Genomic DNA, 17066 nt, shown 5'->3' with positions numbered 1-17066 from the left:
ATTAGCGCGCATGCGCGCACGCACGCTAGCGCGCGGCCAGCGGGAAGCTCTCTCTCTCTCTCTCTCTCACTCACTCTCGCTATGCGTGTGTCTGTGTGTGTCGACTGCTAGTATAGACTCCGCACCGACGACTCAAGGTCGTGCAAAGTCGTGGCGCCGATGAAGGAAAAGGGAGGGGGACGCTGTGTGTACTCTCTCGCTCGGTGTGCTATGCACCCGCACCGATGAGCTTTGGCTTTTCCGAGTGCGGGATGTATGTCGTCTTGATTACGCGTCGAGTGGGAGTTTGGCTCGCCGCTGGATTAGAGAGAGAGAGAGAGAGTTTTCTCGAGATTGCGTCGACGCGGCGCACGATAACTCTCCGATAAGGTGCGTTATGCGGTGGCCTGATAATGTGTTTCTTTGACTTGCATGCAGTCGCGTGCGCCGGTATTGCGAAATTGAATGAAACATCTCGTATCGATATTCGGAGTTAAAAATTCAAATCCTCGCCTTACTTGTATGATTCTATTTATGATATCACTGATTTTTAAAATAACGCTTTATTGTAAAAGCAAGTATAAGAAAATATTCGCGAATAAACATATACCCTGCACATATACTATTCTCAATCCATTACGCAGCCAAACGAGTATAACAGGCGTAGTAAACCAGGGCAGCGACGACAATAACAACCCTTGCAATCATAATTACGCGCACATGCCCTTATAAGCGGATCGTTTTAAAACAGAAATAAAATCCGATCAATCAAAGTCCGTTTCGCTAAACTTATATTCACCCCGTACTCTTCCTCTCTCCCTCTCTCGTTGGCCTCTACGTTTCTCTCTCTCCCTTTCGGTTTCGTTGACTCGTTGCGCGCGCGCGCGCGCGCACGCGTCTTTCGCGCACGGCACATGCTGTATCGCGCCGAGAATAGCTCAGGCGCGAGCCAGAGAGCACTGACCCACTATCCCCGTCTGATTCGTTTATATTTAGGCCCTTTTCGTCATTTTCCTCATAAGCCGCGCACGCGTTCCTTGCCTAGAACGCGCATACTCGCTTCGGCGTACGCGTGTGGATTATTTGTCCTAGAAAATTTATAGTTTTGGTATAAATTAATTCATTCATGTACGAGTGAAATGTCCCAGTGATATACAAGCTCTGCTCGGTGAAATGCATTCTCCTGAGCTGTTGGCTTTAACTACCGAGCGAGACCGATCAATTTCTCTATCGCGATCGGAATTTTTTGCGCAGCCGTATACGTTCTCTTTTCGATTTCACCGCGCGTATTTTTGCCAGCTCGTCATCGTCGTGTAATGCAAAAATAATAAAAAAAAGCTCTCACGCGGTAGCGTTAAAAATACGTCGATGTATATCGGCATCACAAAAGGGGTAAATACAGCGACTGTTTATACAGGGTCACGCCTTTAAATCCCGCTGTCTGGAAATAACTTAGCCGCTGTTAATAATATGCAGCTGCATAGCGCGTGTCTCGAGGCATAAAAACAAAGTCGCAATGAAGTTCGTCGCGCGCAAAAGTTTAAACGACTTTTCCGCGAGTTTTGCAAATGAAAGTTGTCGTAGCTCCGATATGTGTTATCCAAAAAAGGCTCTCGACGTTCAAAAGTTTTTTACTTGAATCGCATCAGTATAGTCGGAAAAAATGAAGATACTGCAGCGCGAGTATTTAGAACGCGATTTTAAAATGCAGATTGAATTGATAAAGCAATTTCTAGTTGCCAGGGAGTATTAAGCTTGGAAACTGATAAGCTCCGAAAAAAAGCTCGATAAAGCTCTATATGCGACAATCTGTGAAAATTTCAATTTCAATTTGAATAGTCGAAAGCGTTTGAAATCACTTCTTTCCCTCTATATATATATCTGGTTTTATCGAAGTCGGCAAGTGGCGACGAAAAAAATTCAGAGTCGCAATAAAAATCGCGCCGCTAACGTCAGGATTCGCGGAAAAATTTGCGCGTTGTCCATCGTCAATAGTATTCAATTTCACTGGCGCAAAACTATTCTTTAATGACGAGCGCGTGTATTCCGCGCAGACATCATGACTAAGAGTATTAGTTTTCATACAGTCCTCGTCACAAGTTTTTACCCTCGAAGCTTCAATGCTTTCCTCTTTATCATTTGAATCGAAGTGAAACAATTCGCCGAGTGATATTTTTCTTGAAAACTAGATAACACAGTGCCTTTCTCTCGAAAAATTTTCCACTTCCTTGAAACTGGCACAAAAGACGAACTCTTGAAGTCTGCGCTGAATGCAGTTCTCTCTCACTGTCTATATATTATATAAGAATTTTTCCTTTCAGACAATTTTTTTTTTAAGCCAGTCGTTTTATTTTCGTGTTGCAGGTGAACAACAAGAATGAGTGGGTGTGGCTCTGCGAGGAGTTCCATCTGCCCAGCGGCTGCGTCAATAGCGGCGTCGGCCTCAAACAAATTTATCTTCGGTGAGTATATAGCGTAACAGCGGCTCCGTCGATTATAACGACGTGGAGCAAACTCACTCGCTCAAAATTAGAAAATATTTTTTTTTATGAGAAAACGTTATGTTTGTAAGAAAAAAAAACTTTTAACTGATATATTTAACGATAAAACTCGCTAATTCTTCCTCGACGTTGTTTTTGTTAGCGTTTCTTGTTGCAAAGGTGCTAAAGTAGAAAAAAAAACTATTAATGCGTTCGTCATAATAGTTGTGTAGAGACCGTGTCAAGGAAAATCAGGAGCACGTCGTTATTAAATAGCCATCAAAGCTGTACACTATTAGTGTCTTATTATCGCTTCGTTAAGATATTGATATTGAATATTGAATTAAAAATCCAGTCGTCACAACCGACGAATCCAAACAAAAACCGCACGCGCGCACGTCCGCAGCAATGAGACTCGCGACCCCCGCGAGGGTTCGATCACCTACTCACGCACTTTCTCTCTCCCATTCACTCTCGCCGCCTCTAATTTCTGACGCCCTTGATATTCTTTCTCCTCCTCCTCCGCCGCCTCGGCTGGCTTCTTCCGCGTCGTCTGCTGCCCTTGATCCCGGGGCCAGAGAGCAGCTACTCCCCCCTCCTCCTCCGCCTCACTCGTCCCAGCAGCTGCGCCGAGGCTCTGTGCAGCACAGGACGCGTATAGAGCTTCGAGCCGCTGCTGCCGGCCGGCACACATGCTGACGGACCTATCGCGTTCGAGCTTAGTGTTAGCGCTTTAGGGCTTTTTTAGTAATATGATGTGAGAAACTTTGACTAATAAATTGTTTGCTTTGCAGATACCTGGACAGATACGAGAAGGTACACTTCCTGGGCGAAGACGGTCACCAAGGCGACGACGATGACGAGGACTCGAGGCATAGAAAGTGGAATGCCAGGTCCCTTCATTCCGTACCGCTGACCTACAATCATCATCAGCACAACGTTGCAGGTATGGATTCGATTCCGCGTCACTGGCAATCCGATTGGAAAACGTCAGTCTCTTTCGAAAAACCGTAAAAAGAAGACGGAGAATAGCCGCTACACATCCCCGGGAAATCGATGCATCAGATCTGCATACTACTCCGCTGAAAAGCTCGAGCGAGAATATCCATTCCATATATGGTTTTGCGCGCGGGCGAATGAAAAAGTTATACTCGCTGTAGCGGCGCGCTTGGAAAAAAGAGCAAACGATGGACTCCGATTCCATTTCCGATCGATTCTCGCTTCGAAATTCTTCTCTCCGCGAAAAAAAAAGTAATGTACGTTATCGAGATCCCAACGCTGTGTAAATTTCAAGATACATACAGAAGACATGCATAATTTATACATCTACTCCCCGTGCACGTATAGCACGGCGAGCAGCTCGCTCGCTGGCGGAGAGATGTGTATATAACGCATACGGAAATTGCGGCTGTGCAGCAGCACACGAAGAGATGGCCCGATAACACAAACACACAGCAGAAAGAGCTGTCGGCGTCTCTCTCACTCGCGGCGGGTCTATATTCGCGGCGCATGCGTCTCACGGATCAATCCCCGTGCGGTCTGTCTTTCTGCGCATTATCCACGAGGGCCAGCGGAGGAAGATCCTTCTTCGTGGTGTGCGTATACGCGTGTTAAACGCAGGCGCCAAGAGCTACTAAAGGGGCGGGAGAAAGAGCAAAGGCTTTCCCGGGATTCTCGCCGCGAGCTCTCTCTTTTCTCCTCCCCCATCAGCTCTGATAAGGATAATTCGCTCCTCATTCGCTCGACGACCTTATCACCTTGTCATGTACACCGAAAGGCGTCGCGAATTCGTCATACGTAGAAGTCGTCGAGTCTGCTCTGGGCTTCTAGAAAATCGCGATGAAAAGAAAGGCCTCGCGCTCGCGAGATCGATATAGCCGAGAAGGAAGTCGAGTCGTGGAAGAAAGAGCTGTGTGGCGGCGCGAGCGAGAGAGCGGAACGTCAACAAGTGCGAATATAAAGAGTCGCGCGAACAATAGAGGCGGAGCTATGTAAGCGCAAAAGCAGCAGCAGCAGCAGCAGCCGCACAATCAATAAGCGTTTCGTTTGCGGGGGATATATAGCACCTGCCATCGCAGTGCTATCTAGATGCGTATTTATTCACCTATTTCTCCGTTTTGCTTTGTTCGTATCCGATGCCTGAGCTCATCTTTCGATTTTCCACGGGTTTTCGACGACGTGCAATTTGAAATTTCTCAACAAAAATATTGTCAACTTCTGTAAACAGCGTTGAACAAAAAAAAACAAAGCTCCTGAGTACTTCATCCCCGTGTAACATCGTCAAAATTCATAGAAATCCCCGGACCATCAGCTCCCATATTTCGTCCTCATCCCTCCTCTCGGTGCGTAAAAAAATCACACCATCATCCCCGAATCCCGCGCGCGACAAGCTTCCCCCTCTCGACTACAGCCTCCCCTCCCAACCTCGCCATCTCGGCTCGTTTACCCCTTTCCCATCTCTCTCTCTCTCTCTCTCTCTCTCTCTCTCTCTCTCTCTCTCACACTCTTTCTGTGTTATATACTTGTCGACGCCTCCTCGGGCTCTCCATCTGCATGCCTGTGCGCGCATGTGTACTAATATAACTGCGCGCACACGAGAGAGCTTGGGGCTCTTTCTTCGCGAAAACCCGGGACGCGCCTGCGTATCCGAAGCCGCGCGATGACTGCGCGTTCCCCGCTATTTTTTGTTTGCCCGTGGCTGGAAACCGCAGCGAGCAGCAGCCTCGTTTCTCTCTCTCTCTCTCTCTCTCTCTCTCTCTCTCTGCGCGATGCCCTTTTAGCTCCTGGATTTTGCAGCGTTGCGCCGAGCGTGAATTTATAGCGGCGCCAATTTCACGCCGTCGCAGTCGTCGAAACAGACGAGACGCGTCTGCATTATCGTATTACAAAATCAATATAGCCTGCGGGCTAAACCGAGTCATCGCGGAGCCGCGCTCTGATAAGCGATAACGACCGCAGCTGTATAGTAGTATATAGCCCTTTATGTATACACGCGTATACCCGGTGTCCCATGCGTAAAGATTGGTCGCTGCACAGGCGTGTATAAAATACGATCATAAATATAATAAACGATGATGATGATGGAAAAATGAATGGATTTTCAGAATCGCTGCGAGAGTACAACGGACTGTCGTCGGATCTCTACAAGCCGTCCAACTACGACAAGCTCGCGCTCTCGTTGCTTTCGCCTCTGCCGAACGAGCAGGACTTCGCCATCAACGTCTGCACTTTCCTGTCGAACGAGGGAAAGCACGCATTGAGGCTAGACAAGTATCCGCGACTCATCAACCACCTGCTCGCTCACGCGGGCATTTTCGACTCACCCGGTACGAGGCAGCTCTTCATTGAGGTCTACTCCCGGGTACGCAACTACTCCATCAACTCGTTCTGGCCGGATGTGCTCGACGCCCAGGATGTCCTGGATCTCACCGACGAGAGGATCTTTATCAAGAAGCCCATCACCGCCAACAGCCAGAGGTTTATCAGGAGGAGGCAGGAGAAGGAGAGACAGAGGAATCAACAGAGTGACGTTGTCACGTTGGACGATGCACCCTGTCCCATGGATATCGATAATGTGAGTATTATAGAGATCTCTCGCTTGCCGTGTTATATCTATGTTTGTCACTGGTTGCTAACGACGTTCGACTCGTTGCAGGGCCCGCTCGAGTGCGACAGGCTAGAAAACGGTATCGAGATCCTGGAGGAACGACTCAACCCGCACCTCATCGACGAGAACTCGACCTCGTCCAACACCTCTTCCATGTTCAAGGATCAGAATCAAAACTCGATAAAGTTCGAGGACGACGATAAGGACCTGTTCTGCGTGGGCAGGACCCTTGGCACCCAGGACCCCTACGGCCAGCGCGTCCTCCAGATCGCCTCGATCCTACGCAACCTCAGCTTCACGCCCGAGAACGCTGCGGTGCTGGGCAGGTCGCGCTCCTTCCTCAGATTCGTTCTGCTCTGCGTGCGTGCTAGGTGGTGTAATCTTCACCAGCTCGGATTCGACATCCTTGGCAACATTGCCAATGAAATAATCCTCAAGGATGCCGGTGAGAGGCTGACCAGCGTTATACTATCGAGCGTCGCGAAAGGCATCGACTCGCCCGACAGATTCATCGTAATCAGCTGCCTGGAGATACTCAACAAAGTCAGCCAGCAGGATCTCAACGAAGAGACGCTAACCTTCGGTTTAGATGACAGCGTCTACGAACTCATTTGCAGATTCTTAGCTCTGAGTGACATAGCATTGCTTGTCTACACCCTCGAGTGTCTCTACGCGCTAACGTCTCTGGGAGAGCGCCCCTGTACGAGTGTAGCGCGAGTGCGCGGCGCCATCGATACCCTTGTGGCTCTCGTGACCGTCGAAGCCCAGAGCTACGGTCCAAAGGCCTGCATACTTATGCGCGTCGTTGAAACCGTCTCCTCAGTACCTGCCAGCCAGCAGCAGCAGCAGCAGCAGCAGCAGAGTCCACAAGTGGCTCAGCAATCGTCGCCGTCCCAACAGCAGCAATCGCAAACCATAAGCGCAGCCGCTGCAGCAGCTGCTTCGAGTTCGGTGCACCATCACGTGAGCACCGCCCCATCGCAAGGCGCACCCATGGCCACGAGTGTTAGTGAACCCACTGGTCCCGATGGACAGGTTGGTAGTACTGGCAGTCCCAGTGGTAGTGGCCAAGTGACGGAAGTTGTGGCGGTAAGATTGGCGCCGCACCAGATGCAACAGGTCAAGCAGCAACAAACAGTGCAGACTGTACAAGCAGCCCAGGTGGCTCAGGTGCAGGCACAGTCGCACACGCAACAAGCACAAGCACAGTCGGCCCAACCGATACAGGCGACGCCGACGAAAGCGAATGCCGCCGGTGGATCGTCCAGACCAAGTACTCCCAAAGCTGCTGCAGCAAGTGAGTATACTGAAGTGCTATGCTTTACGGGCTTTGCTATAAACATTAATTTTCATAGATATTTAATACTTACTTTTTTATTTGCAGAAGCAGCTGCAAATTCGTTGCAACAGCAACACACTCATCAGCAGATTATCCAGGAAAACGAGCAGTTCGCTCTTGGTTGGCTAAAGGCCACCTTTGAACTCTCTCCTGGCGTGAAAATAGAGCAAGAAGAGTTGTACAAAAAATACCTTGGTTGTTGCACAAAGATTGGAAGAAGAGGTGTAATTGCTCCCCTACATTTTCCACGATGTGTCAGGTAATTTATGCAACTTTTAATCAGCTATTTTCTAATTGCTATTCAACAGTGATAATTGACCAATTTATTTTCGTCTTACTTTGCAGGTCCGTTTTTGGAGGAACGATCGGACCAAATCCTATCAAAGGCGAAAACACTGGCACATTGTACTACGAAGGCATTCGAGTACGTGCAAATCCCGGTCAAGTGACATATCCACTTAAAGGTGTGACCCGTCCCAACGTAACAGGGGCCCAAGCAGCTGAGAACGCGTCCGGCAACGTCGTTACTATCGTAGGCGGCACTAGCAACGTCAATTCAGCAAAGGTGCAGCAACAGCGTAACGATAGCACGCCGATACAAGTCACGCCGTCCTCCCCAATCCTTAAAGCTCAACTATCCGCTCCACCGAAACCTTCAGTACATCCTGATAGTCCATTATCTATAGCCCCAAGCTCCGCCGCAACTGGCAATATTTTCCCAATCGAGCCCAGAAGTCAGGTGGGTTCTCTTCGAGTCTATCTATCTGATTAAACGATTATTCGCTAGATTTGTTTTAATATCGACGTGGTTCTTTGATGATCGATTCTTTTCAAATATACTATATCTCTCTGTTATCGTTACCGCTCTTTGACTTGTTAGATGTATTTATTTATTAAAATTTTTTTTTTATTTTAGCAATGGTCTTGCTTATGTATTGCTTTTTCTTCTTATCTTGGAATTCGGCATGAAAGTAGATTTTTCTATTTTGAACTTATCCGTTTTGTGACTCGGTAGGGATTACTTCATTACAAATTTTAATACTGCTTTGATTGTTGCATAAATCAGTGATATATATTTTTATTTTAAAAATGGTTAGTTTAATTGAAAATACAAAAAATTATTTCTTTCTGCTTATGCTAACAATAAAATGTACTAATTTCTAACAAAAGTCTAATATGTTTATATATATTTCGTATTTTAATAATATCGCGAGAGTCGGATAATTTGTTTGTAATTGAACAATATTTTTAGCACTTAGCCATCATAAATTTTCCAATCATTTACTGTATTAATTAATAGTAAAAGAAATAATACTTAAAAGAAGAAAAAAGTAGTATCAGCGTATAAGATTCTATGCATGTATAGTATTCAATATTATGATTGAGAGAGCTACATATTTACTGCCGTTCTACTCATTAAATTTTTTTATTTGTTTAGATAGACGTGAAGAGAACTCATGAACCATTTCTCACCTTTTAACATGACTTCCCTAATTTTTCATTGGTGTCGGCATTTGTAATCGACATAGTTAATTTTTGTAAAACTTTTAAAAATATTCTTTTGGAACAAAACTTTTCATAAGTCTGTCACAAAAGAGCATTGAATCAAATGATTTCGTTTGTCTAAAACAGACTTTTGAAGGTTTACAATGAGGCTTTCATTGGGAATTTGCATGTGACGTAAAATTTTATACTTGTTCAGCATCTTTTTGTTCAATATTAAAATTACTCTTTGAATGTGCTACAATGCAAAAATAGTAATATCAATGATATCAAAGATTTAAAAAACAATACAGTATAGTACGCAAATCAGCTATCTAAACTCTAATTTTGCTAATCATGCTAAAATATAACACACCATGCAATATTCCAATCAGGTCTTGCTAATTCATCGTTTATTAAATATTGATTGTCAGCAGTCATATAAAATGATATTGTCTATAAGAAAGAAGTCTCTAACGCAAAAATACGAATTTCTAAACTTATTTCTCAGGTCTCTGTTGCACATCCTCATCTCAGCCAGGCACTTTTGGCAAGTGGAGCTCAGCAACAGGCAGGCCAGCAGCAACAAGCTCAGCAAGTGCAGGTGATCGTAAAGGATGACGGCCGGGGAGGCACCACTTCAAGTTCCATCATCAAAAGCCTACTGGCTACCAAGGTAACGGTCGCTGGCGAGTGCATGCAAGCCGTCGCCGTCGCGACTTCTTCCTCTTGTGTGTCCGCTGTGCCGGCAATAACAAACGCCACAGGCGTAGTATCCAGCATCAGTGCCAACCAGCTAATAACAAGCAACCAGGTATTTGTGTGTTTTGAGTTTGAATTAACAGCTTGTTATTGTATCACAGTATTTGTACGATATCACATTACTTTTACAAACATTTAGTTTTGTTTGTGACAAAAAGATATGCAATCATAAATTCAAAGACTTCGATTCTCGATTCTTATTAATTATATTGCATTGAAAACAGTTCTTGTTGCACATTTATTATTTTTTTAAGTAGAAATGAATATGTAATTCAAGCTTTGGCTAGGTTCTTTTTGATTTTCAAGTAGAGTAAGATTACTATTATACTTTTGTTCTTCTTGTTTTCATTTTCTGGATCATTGGAAATTCTTACCTTGCGCATTTAAAGGTTTTTGAGTCTATTCTCATCCAAATGCACTTCAAAAATGATTTTAAATATAGAAATAATTATTATAAGTGCATTTACAGTTGTTAATAATGTATAAATGAGAATGCAGATAATTATTCCGTTGCTGACGACTGTATTACAATTTTTATTGTTAATTTTGTATTTAATTAATAGCTAATGAAAAATCGAATAATATTGAACACACAATGGATTCTTAAAACGTGAGATTTTGTTCGCCAACTTTATGTTTTGTATTTCAATATTTTTGTTTGGTTGAATACGTAATACGTTTTTTGTTTTTTGTTTGTCTTATTTATCGCAATATGCATGGTTTGGTATTGATGGATTGACTTTGGTCGATTCTTGATTCAACGTATATTAGATCTGATTTTGTTTTATCAAGTTGTGCATTCTGGATAGTTATGTTGTTTTTCGTAGTAGTAGTGTGTTTATATTCAATATTATTTTTGTTAATATCATAATATGATTTTTGAGTTTTTGTTTTGCAATGTATTGTTATTAATAATATAAAAAAAGTTATAAAAGTTCTAGATCATGTGATACTAGTTCAATTTATATATTACAAAAACGTTTTAAAATATACTGTTGTAAAGTATTGTAAAAAGATTTTTAGAACTTTTAGGCTTTTTAATATTTTTATAATTTGTGAAATCACGTAGTAAAATTGGCACTGATCATTCAAATAATAACTAATAATAATAGCATGATAATAAAAAAAAATATAACTTAAAAAAATCGTGTGAAGTTCTTCGATGCGCTCTGGATGTTCATGAATTTAATTTATCCGTTGTACCACGTTAGGTTGCTCAACGTCAACAACAGCAACAGCAGCAGCGTCAACAGCAAATGCAACAGACACCAGGTGCGACTATTGGAACGAAAACAATTATCAATGCCAAAGGCAAACCTACCATCGTCGCTGTCAAGAAAGTACAGAGGCTCAATGGCGCCAAAGTGATCGTTGCCAACAATGGCGAAAAGGTAAGCACTAGTGTATTATTACTTGTAAAAATTTGTATTCTTTGCAAAAATTATGTTTTTCATATTCTTTAATATTTTCATTTTTAATATTAGCCTGAAGCAATGGACACAGATAATGGTCTACACGCGACATCAAATCAGCAAACACAGTTGGCAATAGCAAGTATTGTTCCACCCACCAGCATAGACTCATCGAACCACGTAACCGGAGTTATGCGCGTATATCGAGGTCCGGCCACTCAACAAGTAACGTTGACCACTGCTAGTTCCACAACAGGATCTGGCAAACAATCGAACCAACAATTGCGAAACGTGTGCACACCGATAGTCGAAGACTCGGATTCAACTAACAATTCGTTGGCTTCATCGAGCGGAATTGGTGGCAGTCGCGATTGTTCTGGTGTGGGAGCCGAAGAAGAAAACTCCCTTACCAGTTTCGAAGGTATTCTGCTCAATGGTGCGCCAAGTAACCTCGATATCGATGCTCAAGACGACGGTTCATCAAAGGACTCGTCAAGCGTTGGCTCAAAGGAGAAACCCTCGCAAAGTATGATGCTGGCTGATCTGCTTGAGCGAAAGGTTGAGAAGGAACCGATCATGAATGGTGTTTTAGGGAAAAAGGATCTCGTCGAGAATCATATTAAGAAGGTAAGGGTACGTACAAATCGGCGAATGTGTTATTCACATCTCTTATTAAGTTCGTTGGTTGAAACGTTCATGGCAGCATACATTATTAAAGTTAACATCAGAACTTTTCTAACGACAATCATCGAATAACTATAAAGGATGTTTGTATTACTTGAATGTCTCAAATGGTATTTTTGAATCATGGCAATGAATACTTTTTTCTATCTCAGTTTAATATGGTAAAGGTATCATTTTCATATTAATAAAAAATATCTAAAAATAACGGTATGCTTCACGTTTCGATTAACACGCTCCTCTACTTAAGTTTAACCTCGTGTTGAATAACTTAAATTTTAAAATTCAGGTACTAAAAGAATCTCCGGGAGATGTGAAGATCAAAGCTGAGGTGTCTGAAGACGCATTGATTGAGGCACCAGCTCGCTTAGGTATTAAACGAAGTGGAAGTACACTAACTAACGAAGCTGATGAATCATGTGATGCCAAGAAACCCAAGTATTCGAATGGTACAACATCGCCCGATCCCGCCGTAGTTGACTCGACTACGCTATCAAGCATCAAATCTGAAGAACAAGATGATGAAAAAGAAGAGAAGGTTACAGTTTCATCAACCGCAGCAAATTTATATGCAGCGCTTGCTGCAGATATTATTGACGACGAAACGGATTTGGAAGAACCCTCAGTGAAAGAGGAAATAAAACCTGTGGTCAAAGAAGAAATAAAAGCGGAACCATCGACACCTGGTAAGTATCATAATATTTTTATCAAAACATTTTTGTTGCTGTTCGATTCAGTATTAAATTTGAAATTTAAAGTTGCAGTAAAACAAGTTGCTGTAAGTCAAGAACAACTACAGCCCGTTCAGCAGCAAGTTCAAGTACAGACCCAAGTACAGCCAGTCCAGGTTCAAACGGTAGCTCAAGCCCAACCGCAGCAGCACCACCCAACACATCAAACTATTGCAATCACGCAACAGCAGCTTCAGCAACAACTACAACAGGGTCTGATAGTTGCTGCAGCACCGCGTCAAATTGTAGTACAGCAGACCATCCAATCTAATAATCAAATCGTTACGATTCCGGCAATGAAAAGCCGGCCACAACACCAGATTCAACCTCAAGTTCTACAGGTGCAACAAGGTCCTGGCGGCCAAACACATTACGTGATCTCGGGTGGTGTACCGGGACAAAATTATGTGCTGGCGCAGCCGCAGACAGCGCTTGTCCAGGGTCAGGCGCAGACGGTGCTCGTAGCACAGCAGCAAGGCACAAATGCCAAGACGATAATTATTTTGCAACCACAAGCAGCTGCGCAACCGCAAGCTCAAAAAATGGTTGCTGTTACACCACAAGGCCAACAAGTCGTTGTAACACAAGTACCAAGACCACTTATGCAAAGCCCAGCAATGGGCAACATCCCACCACCTCTAGTACCTACGTCTGGAGCCATCAGTCAAGCTTCCATTGTAATGAACAGCGCCGTTGCACAACAGATACAGCAGCAACAAGATCAAGTTGTATCACAGCAGCAAACGATAACACAACAAAGAATCACTCAAGTTCAAGCGCAAACACAACCCGCTGCAAACACGGTAACGGTAGTGCAAACTCAGCAAGCAGCTGCAGTGGCCACAACTGCTGGAAATTCTGTGCCCTCTCGTGTGGTTACACCTACTCCAGCATCAACGCCACCACCTACCAGACCCACAACTCCTCGTCAAGCTGCAGCAACAAATCTGGCGCCAATGACTGCACCGACAAAACCTCAGCCACAGCTTATAGCCCCTTCGCCTCGTACGTCGACTGAGACAAAGGAAGTCGTAATGGTAACCGCTGCAACTTCAACAGAACCAGAGAACACGGAAAGTACTGAGGGTAATAATACAAAGAAATCACTGACAAGTCAAGAAACATCGACATCTAGACCGCAGTCACCAGCAACTCCTATGAAAACTATTACAGTCACTTTAGAACGCAATGCATTTCTCTGCGAATGGAGAGGCTGTTTCAAGTAAGTTTTATTGATTTGTTTAATTGAAATCGCTCATTTTGGTACGGTGCTTTAAAACTGAACATTTTGTTTTAGGCAATTTAAAAATCCACGAAAAGTTTATTTGCACGTTGTTGAAGCACACTGTCCAACTGGAAATGAAGAAACTCTTTGCCAGTGGGCTAGTTGCGACGGTTTAAAAAGACGAAGATTTTCGTTGATGACTCACTTATTCGACAGACACTGTTGTGATGAGGTAAACGTTTTGTTTACTTATACGTTTTAGAAATGTGATAGCAAAGCGAATTAATTTTATCAAAATTTAGCAAGATAAATATTAATAATAATTATAAATTACTTTCAGATAATGTTGATGAGAAGGAAACAGTTTGATCAGTCGGGTAAAACGGAATATCTGACTAGCAAGCCAGTTGCCTCCCCAACACATCACCCCGGCTATGCTCCAAACGCCGCTTTACATGCTATTAAGAGGCACGCTTTAGAATTTGTCAATCCTAAAGAATTAATGGTGAGTTTCAAAACTTTTCTTTTAATCCTCTATATTAGAAAATTTGATTAAAAATCATGAAAATGCCTTTAATTTTCAATGTCATATTGTTAATAAAAAGAATTTTCTAATAAAGAGGGCCCTCAACAGAATTTAATAGGCTTATATAATGTAGGCACTAAAATATCGAAAAATGTTCACAAGAAAATCTTGTATCAATACAACAATAGCGCAAAATATCTTCTATGACCTAACGTTCGAATTTCTTGTTCTCCTTGGCAACGCAGCAAAGGCCATCGAAGCCCGCTGCGGCCAACGCTAGCTCCTCTTCCCCCAGACCCGGGCAAAATCCTCCGCCGGAACAGGTAACGACGAGTTAGAATGCCACAAAAAAGCAAACCGAATAATAAATCAAAGCAACAAATAAGTTGCCGCCATTACATTAAATAACAGCACACTTGAGTGTGCTGCCACGTGTTTTTGTGCTTTCTCAAAGATTTTTTTGTTCTGGCCTAATCTTAATTAGAGATGTGAAAGTTTACAAATAATTAACCCTTGTTATCACATATTTTTTAACCACATCTTTGATTAATTATTACACTCATTGCTTTTAAGAAATCAAGTATAAAATTGTTCTTTCACATCTTTTCCTTGGCATGATTCATCCTTTATTATGCAGTCCTAAAGCTTAAAGCAAGAATTAGTGTTTTTATTGTATATCACAAACTTTAATTATTTATTTTATGCAATATAATCTATGTTGTTAATTGAAATTCAGTTGAAAATGTACGAAAGCTCGTATCCATCATCCAACTACCAATTCTGGCATGCTTTTGTAACTAATGCACATATTTTGTATTAGCCGTAATCATACACAATGTTTGCACGATTTAGCTTCTTTCAGTTTTTTATTTATTTTTATTTTTGCCAATAAAATGTTGCGCTGTGTGTTTGGCAGGAATTATGTCATACGTGACTTATCATTCATATGCAAATATCATTTCAATTATTCATTTTTTTTTAGCCACGTTAATAACTAGCAATCGTTATTTTCTATATAAACTAATTGAAATGCTGAATTTTTTTTATTATAGGATGATAATGAAGGACCTGTAACAAAAAGTATTCGCTTGACGGCAGCTCTTATTCTCAGAAACCTAGTCATATATTCCGCGCATGGCAGAAGGTAAGTCCATCAACAGAACTTTTTGTATATTTACAATAGTTCAAAAAAATCGAATATTATAATTACTATCTAAAATTTCTTTTGTAGACATCTTCGAGCGTATGAGCCGCATTTGGCAGGTGTAGCGTTAAGCAACGTCGAATCATCGCGGACGATCGCACAAGTCCTGTACGACATGAATGACCAGAGTAGCAGCGGTCACAGGTGACCTATTGAAAATAGCCTTCAAGGGAGATCTAACTTCAATACTTAACTCGAGCAGCGATCAACTCGATGGGTTCCGTCGTGGACATTGGCGAGCCAAATATTGCTCTAGATTATCGTGTACCGCACGGAATCTTGGTGACACGAGGATTTTAACTGAAAGATATTGAGAACAGCAATGAAACGTTAATACACAACAATGTTCCACGATTTGTTAAGAAAATAAAGATATGAAAGGAAAACAATAAAAAAAGTTTTTAATGAAACAGAAAAATGCGCAGTAAAATGAGGCCTATAAACTTACTAGGCAAGCCAATTTGCCAATAATCTAGCACATATGGATTGTATAAACTAAATAGTGGAATGCTTGACAAGCAGAAAACGACGTTTGTGAATGACGCCGAAATCGTAAAACCAGAAATTAAAGACAAAGTGAAGAACTCTAAATGGCGATTAATTATAAATGGACACAGTGATAAAAAAGAAAGAAACGAGATAATATTTCAGATTTAATATTAATATTTATTTTCTCAATGAAGGTGACAAAAATGTTTTTAGTGTGTACAAAAAAGACAAAGACGTGAAGAAAACGAACGCAGTGGTAAAACAGAATACTTTACGAACGTTATAGTTTAATTATAATTAATTAATGTTATTGTGTATGAACTATGTTCTTCTCTGTATTTTTTTGTTCTTTTCTTTTTTCACAAGCTACAGAAAAAAGATCGGAGTGAAAAACCTTTTTATTGATTGTATTTTTAGACAGTGTATAGTTTTTCGCTTATTGAATTACAACAAGCAATGACATGGCTATACCATTGTCTCTCTTTTTTGTTTCATTATTTTAATAATATGATGATAATCTTCATGATTCGCAATAGAATCTAGAAAAAGAGTATGACCTTCGGATTTCCATCCTCTGCTCAATTTAGTCTATAAAAGGTTTAAACTCTTGAGTTCATATCTTCGATCGTCTTTTTCGTATTATCTTTGGATGATTTCAAAACATCATAAAATGATGCGTGAAATTTATTTGCGTTAAAACGAAATTTTATTGATTTTCAGTAAATATATTACACCCTTTTTATTTAAGTAGTTATATTTAAGAGTTTTTGATGATTTTTTTTTCTAGAGGAAACGATTCTGTTTACATGAAAATGACACATATTGCATTTATGTAATTATCATTTTTTTATCTTAGGTCTCGAAGGAGTAGTGCGATGTGAATCGAATCGAATTGAATGAGTATAAGTGTGAGTATGAGAGAATGTAATAACTTTGTAAAAAGAAATAATTGTAAGACTTCATCATTATAACGGAGAAAAAATTGAAAGCACACGCATAAAACATATAATTGTAAATATTATCTGTATTTCATTTGCAATGTGAAAATTAACAAGCGATGTACATTTTTTTCTCTAGAAGTCAATGCAATGATAGATTAATGAAAATTAAAAATCGTTGTGACAAAACAAATGTGCAAACGAATCGAAT

At 41.7% G+C, this 17066-nt stretch overlaps 1 protein-coding gene across 6 annotated transcripts in view; it reads left to right on the top strand.

The window, feature by feature from the left end:
• Positions 1 to 16385, top strand: part of LOC100121989 (AT-rich interactive domain-containing protein 2) — a 33447-nt gene extending 17062 nt beyond the window's left edge. The window contains exons 3-18 of one of the 6 annotated variants that reach the window (XM_008218915.4): positions 2344 to 2441; positions 3254 to 3405; positions 5564 to 6033; positions 6115 to 7363; positions 7451 to 7664; positions 7751 to 7970; positions 9399 to 9701; positions 10861 to 11040; positions 11134 to 11694; positions 12032 to 12428; positions 12501 to 13695; positions 13771 to 13930; positions 14039 to 14203; positions 14470 to 14547; positions 15277 to 15368; positions 15456 to 16385. In XM_008218915.4, coding sequence (XP_008217137.1) covers positions 2344 to 2441; positions 3254 to 3405; positions 5564 to 6033; positions 6115 to 7363; positions 7451 to 7664; positions 7751 to 7970; positions 9399 to 9701; positions 10861 to 11040; positions 11134 to 11694; positions 12032 to 12428; positions 12501 to 13695; positions 13771 to 13930; positions 14039 to 14203; positions 14470 to 14547; positions 15277 to 15368; positions 15456 to 15576 — 5655 coding nt within the window. In that variant the 3' untranslated portion in view covers positions 15577 to 16385. Of the gene's footprint in view, positions 1 to 2343; positions 2442 to 3253; positions 3406 to 5563; positions 6034 to 6114; positions 7364 to 7450; positions 7665 to 7750; positions 8145 to 9398; positions 9702 to 10860; positions 11041 to 11133; positions 11695 to 12031; positions 12429 to 12500; positions 13696 to 13770; positions 13931 to 14038; positions 14204 to 14469; positions 14548 to 15276; positions 15369 to 15455 lie in introns of all 6 variants that reach the window. The other 5 variants (XM_032596194.1, XM_008218909.4, XM_008218899.4 and 2 more) reach the window with 5 other exon arrangements.
• The last annotated feature ends 681 nt before the right edge of the window (positions 16386 to 17066 follow it).

This window comes from Nasonia vitripennis, chromosome 1 (genome assembly GCF_009193385.2).
Source record: "Nasonia vitripennis strain AsymCx chromosome 1, Nvit_psr_1.1, whole genome shotgun sequence".
NCBI lineage: Eukaryota > Metazoa > Arthropoda > Insecta > Hymenoptera > Pteromalidae > Nasonia > Nasonia vitripennis.
This window is presented reverse-complemented; position numbering and strand designations above follow the sequence as displayed.